We start from the raw sequence: 15,603 nt of genomic DNA on the forward strand, positions 1-15,603 counted from the left end.
CTAACTCATCTTGAAAAATAAATAAATAAATTTGAATGTGTTACTACTCGCAAAAAAAAAGGCGTCAGATGTAATAATGCTGGTGAATTTTGTATGACTACTGATTAGCAATATTAAAGAAAAATACTTTCACTAAGACAAAAACTGTAAAGCAAATATTAATGCATTAGAGGTAACAAGACTGAAACTAACACTCAGCAATCTGTAAATCTTAACTTGGATGCAGAAAATACTAAGATAAATGATTTGTTTTCTTAGTCAATTGACTTCACAAAGTTACTAAATTTTTTGAAAAGTTAATACTATTTTGAAAACAGTCTTTTCTGTTACTTTCATCATAACTGTAAAATACTATACCATTTCCACTATTGTAGATTACTGTACCAATTTTGCTACCGAAAAATGCAATACCATATCTTAGAAGCAAGTCCTCTGTACCTTTTTGGCACTCCCATGGCTACAGTACTATTTTACATTGTCAGTAGTTCATGACATACTATGTGCAGCACAGACACTACTAAAATGTCAAGGCATTTTTTAAAGTTTTGTGTGCTACATAAGCACTACTCAGTTCCAGGATACTAGATTATGTGTATAGTAGTTCAAATATAAGTCCAGTGTGCTAACATGGCACAGCTTCAATTTGGGATACCATATGGTAAAATCTATCACTCAACTAAAAGTTCTTTATGACAATTTAAGTTCAAGTCCAGTTGAGGGTACCATGTAGTGTGTTTAAACACACAGCCCAGTTCACTATCAATTTGGTTCAACTCGTGGGTAAGGATAATATACAACATCAATTAAATAACATATTTATAAACACTATGGTAAATGTCCACAGAACATGTCACGTAACTAACACTTAAAGCACAAAAATGAAAATGTCCTCTACAGATCATGGTGTTGTCTGAAATTTCCATACCATTTCTGGTTGAATACTCACTTAAAACTGGATTGAATTGGACAATGTCCACAAAGGTAATACACAAAATTATATACTGTACACAGATGATATTATGTATCAAATTTTGGGAAGCAAGTGCCCACAGATGTCAATAACTTGCCCGATATCTTTTACGCATTTCGGTGATAATAGGATTTGCTTGTTTCAGAGTTTTGTGTCATAGACATCTACATAAAATTGCATGGTGCTTTCTGTTTACAAGTAGTTCAGAGACAAAGAATAGTATACATATATTACTAGTTATCATACAGTATCTTCAAGATATTTACAAAAATGATAGTGTTATGCAGTTTTTTTATGGGGTGTGGGTATAGTATTCAGTGGCAAAGTAGTCTTTGTACCTGTTAGTATCATTCAAGAATCACTCCCATACTCATAGTTGCTTGCATAAATAACAAACCCACAAAGAAAATATGTAACAGCACTTAGATATTTAAAAGTCATTGTGTGGGATATGGCTGTGGTGAAACAGTTAAAAAACGTAAAAACTAGAATTTCTGTGCAGATAAAGTTGATCATTACATGTGTCAGTAAGTCACTGTTGGGTTGTAACAGTTGGTGCACATCAAGCACAAAACAAATTCATTATAAGTCTCCCATCTGGGGTAAAATGTTTCAAAAACTTAATATATACCTCATCATGTTTTCAGAAAAGTAACTATATAACTCCCATTATTCATCAGATTTTCAGAAACAGTAACAGAACAGTTATATGTCTCAAGTATATAGTCTAATACAATAAGTAGTTCAATTTATAAAGCCTTTTGAGTATTGAATACATCTACCCACAAGTGTTCAGATGTGTTTTCCTGGCTTATCTTGTATGATTCAGCATAAGTAAAAAGATTTCATAAGTTCAGAAAGAAACATTTCTGACTTCTCATTATCTTTCAGTGGTGTACAAGTATGTAGTATTGTATAGGTATAGTTGTTAATTCACTAAAAATATTCTCCAGCTTACTTCCTATTTTAAAGTGTCACATTCTTCACATTAATTACCATCAAGACAATTAATCACTTTCCAGTTCACAGATTACTGACATGTTGCCTAATTACAAAAGATGTCACACTTCACATAGAATCAACCTTTCTGCATAAATTTGAGTATTTTCTTGCATCTGTTACTTCAAACCAGTCCCTACCTAACATCATTCTCCTCGTTACATAAGTAGTACATCAATATGTCATTAAATACATCAAATATCTCCTCATTGTATCAACATAATAACTTCACCTGTTACCCTCATAATATCACCTTATTACTCCACTAAATACTCAATAATAATAATAATAATAATAATAATAAAAACGGTCAACACAATCATACACAACAAAATAAATGAAAACACAACTATGGAAGAGTTACAACTACTGGTTTATATAGGAGCACTCACTACACTAAATATATGCACTAGGCAGAGATCAGAACCAACCAACACACAGAAGAAACCCACAAAACCAGCATGGCAACACAGGCTACAGATCAGAATAGAAAAACTGAGAAGAGACATCGGACAGCTAACACAATTTATAAGAAAGAAAACGAAAAAGTTTAGGTAAAATCTCACAACAAGAAGCAATAGAGCAATTAGATGAAAAGAAGCAGAAATTACAAGCATTGGCCAAACGACTTAGAAGATACAAAAAAGTGAAAATAGAAGGAAACAAAACCAAACATTCAACACAAACCAAAAGAAATTTTACCAGACAATAGATAACACATACATTAAAATAGACAATCCACCAAACATAACAGACATGGGACACTTCTGGAGCAACATATGGTCAAACCCGGTACAACATAACAGGCATGCACGGTGGAAACAAGCAGAAACAGATACATACAAGATGATACCACAAATGCCTGAAGTGATAATTTTGCAACAATATACAAAATATTAACTTCAGTCATTACACAGAAATTAATGACACATACAACACAGAACAAAATTATAAATGAAGAACAAAAAGCCTGTTGCAAAGGAGCACGAGGATGTAAAGAGCAACTGATTACATATTTGATAACCACAGCGACTGCATAGAAGCGATGGAAAAAGCAGATGCCTATAAATATCTAGGATACAGACAAAAAATAGGAATAGATAAAACAAATATTAAAGAAAAACTAAAAGAAAAATATAGACAAAGACTAACAAAAATACTGAAAACAGAATTGACAGCAAGAAACAAGACAAAAGCTATAAATACTTATGCTATACCAATATTGACCTACTCATTTGGAGTAGTGAAATGGAGTAACACAGACCTAGAAGCACTCAATACACTTACACGATCACAATGCCACAAATACAGAATACATCACATACATTCAGCAACAGAAAGATTCACATTAAGCAGAAAGGAAGGAGGAAGGGGATTTATCGATATAAAAAACCTACATTATGGACAGGTAGACAATTTAAGAAAATTCTTTATAGAACGAGCACAAACTAGCAAAATACACAAAGCAATCACTCATATAAATACATCGGCTACACAACTGCAATTTCATAACCACCTCTACAACCCTTCAGATCACATAACATAAACAGACACAAAGAAAGTAAATTGGAAAAAGAAAACACTACATGGCAAGCACCCATATCACCTAACACAGCCACACATCGATAAAGACGCATCCAACACATGGCTAAGAAAAGGCAATATATACAGTGAGATGGAAGGATTCATGATTGCAATACAGGATCAAACAATAAACACCAGATATTACAGCAAGTATATTATTAAAGATCCCAATACCACAACAGATAAATGCAGACTTTGCAAACAACAAATAGAAACAGTAGATCACATCACAAGCGGATGTACAATACTAGCAAATACAGAATACCCCAGAAGACATGACAATGTAGCAAAAATAATACATCAACAGCTTGCCTTACAACATAAACTTATAAAACAACACATGCCCACATCCAAGTATGCACCATAAAATGTACTGGAGAATGATGAATACAAATTATACAGGAACAGACCATTATAACAGATAAAACACCACCACATAAAAAACCCGACATCATACTCACCAATAAAAAGAAGACATTAACACAACTAATCGAAATATCCATACCCAATACAACAAATATACAAAAGAAAACAGGAGAAAAAATTGAAAAATACATCCAACTGGCTGAGGAAGTCAAGGACATGTGGCGTCAGGATAAAGTTGACATTATACTATCAACTACAGGAGTCATACCACACAATATCCACCAGTACATCAATGCAATACCGCTACATCCAAACATATATATACAACTATGGAAATCCGTAATTATTGATACATGTTCAATTACCCGAAAGTTCCTAAATGCAATATAACATATACCGTACAGTTAAAAGGAAGTCGCGCTTGATCAAGGTCCACGTCACTTTCCATTTTTGACCAGACATAATGTCTGAGGAAAGAAAGAAAGAATAATAATAATAATAATAATAATAATAATGATAATAATGATTATGATAATGATAATGATGATAATAATAATAATAATAATAATAATAATAATAATAATATAACACATACCGTACAGTTAATAGGAAGTGACGCTTGATCAAGGTCCGCGTCACTTTCCATTCTTAACCAGACTTATGTCTGAGAAAAAAGGACAATAATAATAATGATAATAATCTCCTACGAAAAATGATCTGCTTCATCTTGCACTATAGATAAACCTCACAAAATAACATCACGTTGTAGTAGAAGACATTAGATTAGATTTACTGTCATTCCAATTGATTCGTAATGAGGTGGTCCTCCAGGACGTAGAACATGTCAGACAAACAATAATACATGACAAATACAGTATTTACAACTAAAACACACATGCTACTATACCTTCCAAAGGTTCCAAGTGGAATGATTGTCATTTTGTTTTTAATTAACACTATATGAAAGGATCATTTTACAACACTGATTTACTAAGGTCACATTAATACACATAATTTAAAATTTAAAAAAAATGTTTATTTTACTTATAAGGTAATAAACATATAACTACCACAGTACTTATTTACAATGAACACATTACTGCACTGAAATGGTGCAGAAGTTTGTAACACACACACAAATCTGTTGGTTCTGCTGAGAAATTCATCAATGGAGTAGGAGGAGTTGGCCACCAATAAATCCTTTAGGCTTCTCTTAAACTAAATTTCATTGGTTGTTATGCTTTTTATGGCTGTTGGCAAGTTATTGAAAATGTGTGTTCCTGAATAAGGCACACCTTTTTTTTTACAAGAGTAAGTGATTTCAAATCCTTGTGAAGTTTGTTCTTATTTCTAGTATTGATTCCATTAACTGCGCTGTTTTTTTGAAAAAGTGATATATTTTTAATGACAAATTTCATTAATGAATAAATATATTGGGAAGCAGTAGTTAGTATCCCTAGTTCCCTAAACAGGCCTCTGCAGGATGTTCTTGAGTTCATACCACATATAACTCTTATTGCACGTTTTTGTGCCCAGAAAGCTTTAGCTTGGCTTGATGAATTACCGTAAAAATAATCACATATGACATGATGGAGTGAAAGTAATCATAGTATGCCAGCTTTTTCATTTTTATATCTCCTATATCTGACAGAATTCGCATTGAAAATAGACATTTGGTTAGACGCTTCAGCAGTTCTGTGGTGTGCTCCTCCCAGTTGAATTTATTGTCAAGTTGTAATCCTAAAAATTGAACACTGTTCACTTCTGTCTGCTTGTCATCATCTGTTAGGCATATACTCGTGGGACACCCCTTACAAGTTCTAATCTGCATGCAGTGTGTTTTTTCCAAGTTGAGTGATTAAGAATTGGCTAGGAACCGGTGATTAATGTCCAAAAATATTTTATTAGCTGATCTTTCTAAGACTACACTTGATTTGCTATTTATTGCTGTGTTTGTATCATCGACAAATGAAACGAACTTGGCATCTGGTAATTTTACTGATGAAAGGTCATTGATATACACAAGAAAAAGTAAGGACCCTAAGATGGAACCTTGTAGGACCCCACATGTAATTAGTTCCCAGTTGGCTGATGCCTAATAGCTCAATAAACATCTCTTTCTTAATAACACCCTTTGTTTCCTGCCAGAGATATTAGATTTGAACCATTTTGCAGTGTTTCCTGTTACACCATAATATTGTAATTTACTTAAAACGATATTGTGATTTACACAGTCAAATGCCTCTGACAGATCACAAAATATACCACTTACTTGCAATTTTTTGTCTAATGAATTAAGTAATGTGTGTGTGTGTGTGTGTGTGTGTGTGTGTGTGTGTGTGTGTGTGTATATATATATATATATATATATATATATATATATACCCGTCCTTTTTTTTCCCCCTAAGGTAAGTCTTTCTGCTCCCGGGATTGGAATGACTCCTTACCCTCTCCTTAAAACCCAAATCCTTTCGTCTTTCCCTCTCCTTCCCTCTTTCCTGATGAGGCAACCGTTGGTTGCAAAAGCTAGAATTTTGTGTGTATGTTTGTGTTTGTTTGTGTGTCTATCGACATGCCAGCACTTTCGTTTGGTAAGTCACATCATCTTTGTTTTTAGAATTAAGTACATTTTCACTGTAAGTATAGATAGCCTTCTCAATATCAGAACCCTTTAGAAATCTGAACTGCGACTTAGACAGTATGTTATTTGTGATAAGATTCCACTGATAAATGACTGGTTACACAGGTAGCTTAATATGTTACTTAACTCAGAATCACATTCTTTAATTAACTGTGTTGATATTTCATCATACCCGCCAGATGTTTTTGATTTTAAAGATTTTATTATGGACATTGTATCATATTGTGTTGTGTGGAACTGGGAACCTAGAAACAATGGAGAGGCTTTATCCCTGCCATAGCCCTCAGTGGTTTACAACCAAACAACAGGCTACAGCAGTCCACTAACCCCACTACCGCCCCACACTGAACCCAGAGTTATTGTGCTGTTCTGCCCCCAGTGCACCCCCTTACCCAGGAATGCCTCACACCAGACGAGTGTAGCCCCAATGTTTTATGTTTTTGTGGTAGTCTAAATATGGTGTACGCATACGTGGAGAAAGTTTTTGCACAGCAATCGCTGACATAGTGTAACTGAGGCAGAATAAGGGGAACCAGCCCGCATTTGCCGAGGCAGATGGAAAACTGCCTTAAAAACCATCCACAGACTGGCTGACATACCGGACTTCGACACTAATCCATCGGGCAGATTTGTGCCAGGGACTGGCATGCCTTCCCCCCCACCCCCCCCCCCCTCCCCCCAGAAAGCAGTGCGTTAGACTGCGTGGGTAATGGGGTGGGCCAAGATGGACATTACTTCTTTTGGGGTAGTGAGGGTCAAATTCATATTATGGAAGTTACTTGAAATGTCTGGTCTAAGGCATCCCATGGCAGCATCTACAGAACCTGGCAACCCCCTCTTTTCAGTAACAGTTATAAAATGTTTGTTAAAAATTTCTGAAACATTATACACATGTGTCACCAATGTATTATTTACCCTTAATGCTATTTGCCCCGCTTCATACCTGGTTCTACAAGTCTCCCACTTCACTATATCCCATGTTGTCTTTATTTTGTTATCTGATATGACTATCTTTTCCTTGTAATATATTTGCTTTGATGTCCGTATTACAGTCTTTAATATTTTGCAGTATCTCTTGTAATGTGCTATAGCATCATCATCAGAACTGTTTTGGATTGACAGATACAGTTTTCTTTTTGTTTTACAAGATACCTCTATTCCTCGAGTCATCCATGACTTCTTTGTAGGCTTTGCTCTAACCTTGGCTAGTTTTGGGGGAAAAGTGTGTTCAAATAAGGTAAGCACTTTATTAGCAAAAGTATTATATTTTTCATTCATGTCGTGAGCACTGTAAACATCACTCCAGTGAATGTCTCTGAGGAGTGTCCTAAAATAATCAATTTTGTCCTTATTGATTACCCTCTTGAGTTCAGATTTAACAGATTTTATATCCTGTTCAGTATTAACATTTAACAGAAGGAACTGCATGTCATGCTCTGAGAGGCCATTGACTATTGGTTTTGTAATATAATTTTGTTCATTTGACTTTTCTATAAAGATATTATCAATGGCTGTTTGTGAGCAATTGGCTACCCTAGTTGGGAACTTTACAGTGGGAATTAAGTTGAATGATAGTCTTACTATCTCAAATAAGTTCTTATTTGGAGAGTCTTCAAGAAAATCTACACTGAAGTCACCAGCAACCACTATTTCTTTGTTTTTGGTTGTTAACTGGGCCAGTACAGATTCAGTGTGGTTTATGAATAGATTAAAGTTTACCTGCAGGTGCTCGATATACATTTAATATTATGAAGGATTTGTTTGTGAAATTCTGCTTCTGTTGCACATGCTTCCATATGCCGTTCATAAGAAAAATTTATGAATGTCTATGTTCTTAAATTTATGACAGTTCCTGATGACTGTGACCACTCCTCCTTTCTCCATTTCTGCTCTACAAAAGTGAGATGCTAACCTAAACCCTGTAACACTTAAAAGTACTATACCAGTGGTCACATGATTTTCAGAGAGGAAGATTATGTCAGCTGGGTTTGAGGATTCTAATTCATCTATGCAGATAATTACTTCATTAATGTTATTTCTCAGTCCTTGAATATTTTGATGCAATAAAAACAGCTGACATTTCACATTGACAGAGTTAAAATTTGGTAGAGTTGAGATTTCTGCTGATTGTTGAAAATTGTTAACCAACAGCTGTTTATGCTGATGTAACAAGCTAGAATTATGTTTTTTTGGTTTCTTTCTCAAACTGAAGGTTTGTCTCAATCCTAACCCCTCTTAAAACTTGGTTTCTTTCTGTCCTCCCTACGCTAAAAAAGGGTCTTCCCTGAATCCTATAACCACTGGTATTTTATCACTCATGACAGTGCCTCCCCCCTTTAACTGTCCTGCTACTTACCCAATCAGTTTATCCTTCCCTTTCTTGCTGAAGTGAAGGCCATGCCTAGTATAATCCCACATATTGAGAGAACCAACAGGAACAACAGCAATGTGTGACCCTGCACCTGACATAAGCAGCCGTTCCAGCTCAAAATTAACTCTTCTGACAGAGGAGTTCAAATTAGGTCAGTCATGGTGCCCAAGAACAGATACAAACTCAACATTAGTATGCTTTGATGCTGATGCAATCTTTGCCAGGTCACACTCTGTACTGTACCCAGGAACTCTGTCAATACTATTACCTGGCCCACCCACTATAACCACAGTGTCTTCCTTAGTGAAATCTTTGCAAAGTGATCCAAAATCCTCTGCCACCTGCTCCACACCAGCGCTAGATTTAAAAAATTGGTGACTTGGTATTTTGATCCTAGTTCATCCTGCAAAACTTGGTCAACACCTCTTCCATGGGAACTACCTAACAACAACACTTTCTTACTCTTTACTGATTTCCCTATATTCCTAATTTTCAATTTGCTGCTGAAAGTTTGTTGTGCCCTGTCTACACCTGCAACTGATTAAGGCTCACCAGCTTCTAACTGAATCGACAGGTTAAATCTATTTTCCACATTCACCATGAAGCTGTCAGACAAAGTTCTAGGCCTGTTCTTCCTGTTGCCACTTCCCGCCTCTTTTCGCCCTTCTCCCTCCTTAACGTGTCAAGATCTCCCCTGGTCTTGTCTAACTCAGCCTGAAGGGTGGCAATTTTCCCCTCCTGTTATAGTATTTTCCTATCTGTACTACATATCCTATGAAACCACTGACGAGTCTCATTTACTTCCCCTACTCCCACACCACTACATTCGCCCACATGAAAAAAACTACAGCACCCGTCACACAAAAGCACTGATCTAACAATTCTATGGCAAGTCAAGCACTTTCCACTCATGATAAGTGTAATAGTTTATTGAGAATAAGTCAGTTAAATTACAGGTAAACACGAAAAGATGATTCCACAAATTTGGCCTATACGCAACTGTATGTAAACAGAAACAACAGTGCAAAGTTTCTGAAACAACAACTTAAACTTTATGCTACTCTCTGGAAATGTTAGTTAAATAATGAAGAGGTATGCTACAGTTAAATAGCTTGAGATAGCAAATAACAGTTAAATGAAATTCTATAGATTTTCTGCAGCAAGACGTAAACAGAAAATATGACTATAACCCGACTGTATCATCTTTTCACATTTTCTGCTACATTAAGGAAAGAAAAATGAAACCTAAAAAGGTACGCTAAAATAGCACACTAATACTCCTATTTACCATGTAATCAGTACTAAATTAAATTTTGCTATAATCTAAAATGACTTATCTTAATGGGAACACCAAAAACTCATGCTAGTCACCTGGCTGCTGGGCTGCCAGCCTCACAATTGGTATAGATTTTCCTCTAACAATAGAAACAGACATTACACTATTTACATGTTTTATTACATTACTGTATGTAATCACTGCATTGCTTGCACAACTCATTACTTTATACAGTCATATTACTTCAACTTAACCCTTAAGCGGTCGCGCATGGTGTTCAGAACACCCCCGTCATCCTTATCGATGGATTATTACATAATGGATATGAGTATAACGTCATTTTCTTTGGTACCTTTTTAGGACATAATATGAAAGCTTTCAGTACCAATAGAATCCACAATGGAAGTGCAAGTTCCAAGAAAACACGCAACAATGTGCCTTGAGGTGGTGTTGGTACCCTGCGTGACTCTTTATGTTGCAGTGCTGCAAGAAAGCGCACAGTTGTGTTCCATAGCAGCTCCTTGTATTTTGTCACTCTCTGCAGTTAAAACAGCTATGGGTTGTTATGAAATAGAACAAGAAAGAGTGTGCAAGCTTCTGGAAGAGGTCTTGGATAAAACTTTTCAAGGAGGAGAAGAGGAAGAGGAGTAAACAGACAGTTGTGAAGTTCTCTCTCATCACAGTGACACAGAAATGGAGGATGAAGACAACATGGAACTGGAACAGCGAATAAGTGCGGCAGATAATGAAAGCAAGCATGGTTTTTTTTTTTTTTTTTTTTATTGGAAAGGATAAGATTTCAAAATGGATGAAAAGTTGTCCTAGTTGTAACATAAGAATTAAGTGTAGACCTCATTAATCTCCCTGGTGTGAAAGCTATCGCAAAATCTGTGAAAACTTCTGTGGACTGTTTTTCGATATTTATAAGTGACATAATAATTAGAATGATTACATCATGCACAAATATTTACATACAACACATTGCATCAAATTTCACAAGAGACCGTAATGCCAAACCAACAAATGAGGAAGAAATCAAAATTTCTTCTGTTATTGGCTGGCCATTACAGGACAGGACACCAAAACCTGGCAGACTTATGGGACACAAATGGTTTTGGAATTTCAATATTTCATGCAACAATGAGTTTTACGGCACTTTCGTTTCTAATTGCATTGTTTGAGATTCAGGAAATTCGAATCAGACCACATCATAGAGAACTTGATCACCTAGCTGCGTTCAGAGAAGTATTTGAATTATTCATGTCAAACTGTGTCAGTAATTATACGGTGTCTGACTATACAACAGTGGATGAACAACTGGTCACATTTAGAGACAAATGAAGTTTCCAACAGTATATACCAAGCAAGCCTGTGAAATATGGTTTGAAAATTTTCACCTTATGTGACGCAAGAACATGGTATACTTTGGGGATGGAAATCTATGTTGGGAAACAGCCAGAGGGCCCCTTTGCACTGTCAAACTCGCCTAAGGAGATGGTAAATAGACTTTTACGGGCTATCGAAGGTACAGGATGCAATGTGACACTAGACAACTGGTTTCGTTCCATACCACTGACTGAAGAGCTCCTGAAAAAGAAACTTAAAGTAGTAGGAACTCTTAAAAAGAATAAGAGGGAGCTCCCTCCAGACTTTGTTTGCACGAGAGGTCATGAACTTAGAAGCAGCCTTTTTGGATTCAGAAAGGATATCACCATAGTTTCATATGTGCCAAAGAAGGGCAAAAACATTATTCTTCTTTCATCTTTGCACATGATGGTGCCATTGACACTAATACTGTGGAGGAAAAGAAACCAGAAATTATAACGATGTACAATAAGACCAAAACAGATGTGGACGCAATAGACGAAATGTGCGCTACTTAGTCAACCTCAAGGAAAAACTAGACGCTAGGCACTTGCCCTATTTTTCCGAATGATCGACATTGCTTGCATTAACGCCTTCATCATATATGCAAATAACAATAATGAGAGTATTTCCCGAAGAATGTTTTTAGGTGATGTCAGAAGGTCATCAGTAAATCCCATAGTGTGCAAGAGAGCAGCCACTCACTCCCCGCCTAAACAAGTTAAACAGAAAGCCACAAAAATGGCAAGAATTGAAGACAGCAACAATGCACCACCTTCTGAACAAAGAATACTTAAGCCCAGGCACTGCACAGTTTGTCCTCGGAGTAAAGATATAAAAGTTAAATTGCACTGTGCTCGATGTTTGAAAGTTGTGTGTGTAAAGCACATGAGAAATGTGTGGGAAAAGTGTTAAGATAACACAACCCTTGCAGCCAGTGATAGTGACTGATTTCATAAAATGTTTGTACGAATTGACTGAACAAATGTTTATTTATAAATATAATGTCTTACACCTGTAATACAGAATCAAGAATAACAGAAATAAATAATTAAACAAAATATTGTAAGAAAATGGGAATTATTGCATATGTTTCAAATAACCCAGTTTAATACTAAAGTAATATTAAATAAAATGATAATGTACTGGGAGATAACATTCTAAATAACCATTTGTGAAGTAAACATATTCATATCAGTGATATGCTGCACAACAACAACATCATTATAGCCACTATTATTTGGGGTGTTAGCAACACCCCGCATGACTATTAACGCTACAAATAGCCGCGCGACCACATAAGGGTTAAGGGTCAGAAAGGTAACACTCCCTACAATCACTTCATTACTTTCAAATACACTTCACCAGGCAACTGTACTTTCACTTATTACATTATACAAACACTTTACAAGCTAGTGCATGACACTAAATATCTCAGGTGTATTCTTCTTCTAATAGCTATATATGCCCTATACTTTCTCAATATTCACCAAAATATACGTATGGAGTGCACATTTGGGTTTTTTAGGTTAGAGAATTCCCTCCCTAGGCCCGACAAGACGCCTCCTGAGACAGCGGCAAGGTAGGAGTAGGCAAAATGCAACAGGGCATAACAATATTAATGTGCTAATAGTAAACTGCAGGAGCGTCTACAGAAAGGTCCCAGAACTGGTCTCATTAATCAACGGTCACAACGCCCATATAGTACTAGGGACAGAAAGTTGGCTGAAACCAGACGTAAACAGTAATGAAATCCTAAACTCAGATTGGAATGTACACCACAGAGACAGGCTGGACAGTGAAGGGGGAGGCGTGTTCAAAGAAGTGCAATAGTATCGAAGGAAATTGATGGAGATCCAAAATGTGAAATAATTTGGGTGAAGGTCATGGTTAAAGCAGGATCAGACGTGGTAATTGGATGTCTCTATAGGCTCCCTGGCTCAGCAGCTGTTGTGGCTGAGCACCTGAAGGATAATTTGGAAAATATTTCGAGTAGATTTCCCCACCATGTTATAGTTCTGGGTGGAAATTTTAATTTGCCGGAAGTAGACTGGGAGACTCAAATGTTCATAATGGGTGGCAGGGATAAAGAACACAGTGAAATTTTTTTAAGTGCTTTATCTGAAAACTACCTTGAGCAGTTAAACAGAGAACCAACTCATGGCGATTAACATATTAGACCTTCTGGTGACAGACAGACCCAAACTATTTGAAACAGTTAACGCAGAACAGGGAATCACCGATCATAAAGTGGTTACTGCATCAATGATTTCAGCCATAAATAGAAATATTAGAAAAGGTAGGAAGATTTTTCTGTTTAGCAAAAGTGACAAAAAGCAGATTACAGAGTACCTGATGGCTCAACACAAAAGTTTTGTCTCAAATACAGATAGTGTTGAGGATCAGTGGACAAAGTTCAAAACCATCATACAATATGCGTTAGATGAGTATGTGCCAAGCAAGATCATAAGAGATGGAAAAGAGCCACTGTGGTACAACAACTGAGTTAGGAAACTGCTGCGGAAGCAAAGGTAACTTCACAGTAACCTTAAACATAGCCAAAGCCTTGCAGACAAACAAAAATTACGCGAAGCAAAATGTAGTGTGAGGAGGGCTATGCGAGAGGCGTTCAATGAATTCGAAAGTAAAGTTCTGTGTACTGACTTGGCAGAAAATCCTAAGAAATTTTGGTCTTATGTCAAAGCGGTAGGTGGATCAAAACAAAATGTCCAGTCACTCTGTGACCAAAATGGTGCTGAAACAGAGGATGACATACTAAAGGCCGAAATACTAAATGTCTTTTTCCAAAGCTGTTTCACAGAGGAAGACTGCACTGTAGTTCCTTCTCTAGATTGTCGCACAGATGACAAAATGGTAGATATCGAAATAGACGACAGAGGGATAGAGAAACAATTAAAATCGATCAAAAGAGAAAAGGCCGCTGGACCTGATGGGGTACCAGTTCGATTTTACACAGAGTACGTGAAGGAACTTGCCCCCCTTCTTACAGCAGTGTACCGTAGGTCTCTAGAAGATCGTAGTGTTCCAAAGGATTGGAAAAGGTCACAGGTCATCCCCGTTTTCAAGAAGGGACATCGAACAGATGTGCAGAACTATAGACCTATATCTCTAATGTCGATCAGTTGTAGAATTTTGTAACACTTATTATGTTTGAGTATAATGACTTTTCTGGAGACTAGAAATCTACTCTGTAGGAATCAGCATGGGTTTAGAAAAAGACTGTCGTGTGAAACCCAGCTCACGCTATTCGTCCACGAGACTCAGAGGGCCATAGACACAGGTTCCCAGGTAGATGCCGTGTTTCTTGACTTCCACAAGGTGTTTGATACAGTTCCCCACAGTCATTTAATGAACAAAGTAAGAGAATATGGACTATCAGACCAATTGTGTGATTGGATTGAAGAGTTCCTAGATAACAGAACACAGCATGTCATTCTCAATGGAGAGAAGTCTTCCGAGGTAAGAGTGATTTCAGGTGTGCCGCAGGGGAGTGTCATAGGACCGTTGCTATTCACAATATACATAAATGACCTTTTGGATGACATTGAAAGTTCACTGAGGCTTTTTGCAGTTGATGCTGTGGTGTATCGAGAGGTTGTAACAATGGAAAATTGTACTGAAATGCAGGAGGATCTGCAGCGAATTGACGCATGCTGCAGGGAATGGCAATTCAATCTCAATGTAGACAAGTGTAATGTGCCGCGAATCTATAGAAAGGTAGTTCCCTTATCATTTAGCTACAACATAGCAGGTCAGCAACTGGAAGCAGTTAATTCCATAAATTATCTGGGAGTGATCTAAAATGGAATGACCGTATATAATTAATTGTCGGTAAAGCAGATGCCAGACTGAGATTCATTGGAAGAATCCTAAGGAAATGCAATCCGAAAACAAAGGAAGTAGGTTACAGTACGCTTGTTCGCCCACTGCTTGAATACTGCTCAACAGTGTGGGATCCGTACCAGATAGGGTTGATAGAAGAGATAGAGAAGATCCAACGGAGAGCAGCG

The 15,603-nt window shown here is 36.7% G+C and overlaps 1 protein-coding gene across 1 annotated transcript in view; it reads left to right on the forward strand.

Moving 5' to 3' along the window:
- The first annotated feature begins 969 nt into the window (after nucleotides 1-969).
- Nucleotides 970-15,603, forward strand: part of LOC126249147 (unconventional myosin-Vb-like) — an 88,959-nt gene continuing 74,325 nt past the window's right edge. The window contains exon 1 of the mRNA XM_049950801.1: nucleotides 970-981. Within this exon, the coding sequence (XP_049806758.1) occupies nucleotides 970-981 (12 nt within the window). The remainder of the gene's footprint in view (nucleotides 982-15,603) is intronic.

The sequence above is a fragment of the Schistocerca nitens genome, chromosome 3, assembly GCF_023898315.1.
Source record: "Schistocerca nitens isolate TAMUIC-IGC-003100 chromosome 3, iqSchNite1.1, whole genome shotgun sequence".
Lineage (NCBI taxonomy): Eukaryota > Metazoa > Arthropoda > Insecta > Orthoptera > Acrididae > Schistocerca > Schistocerca nitens.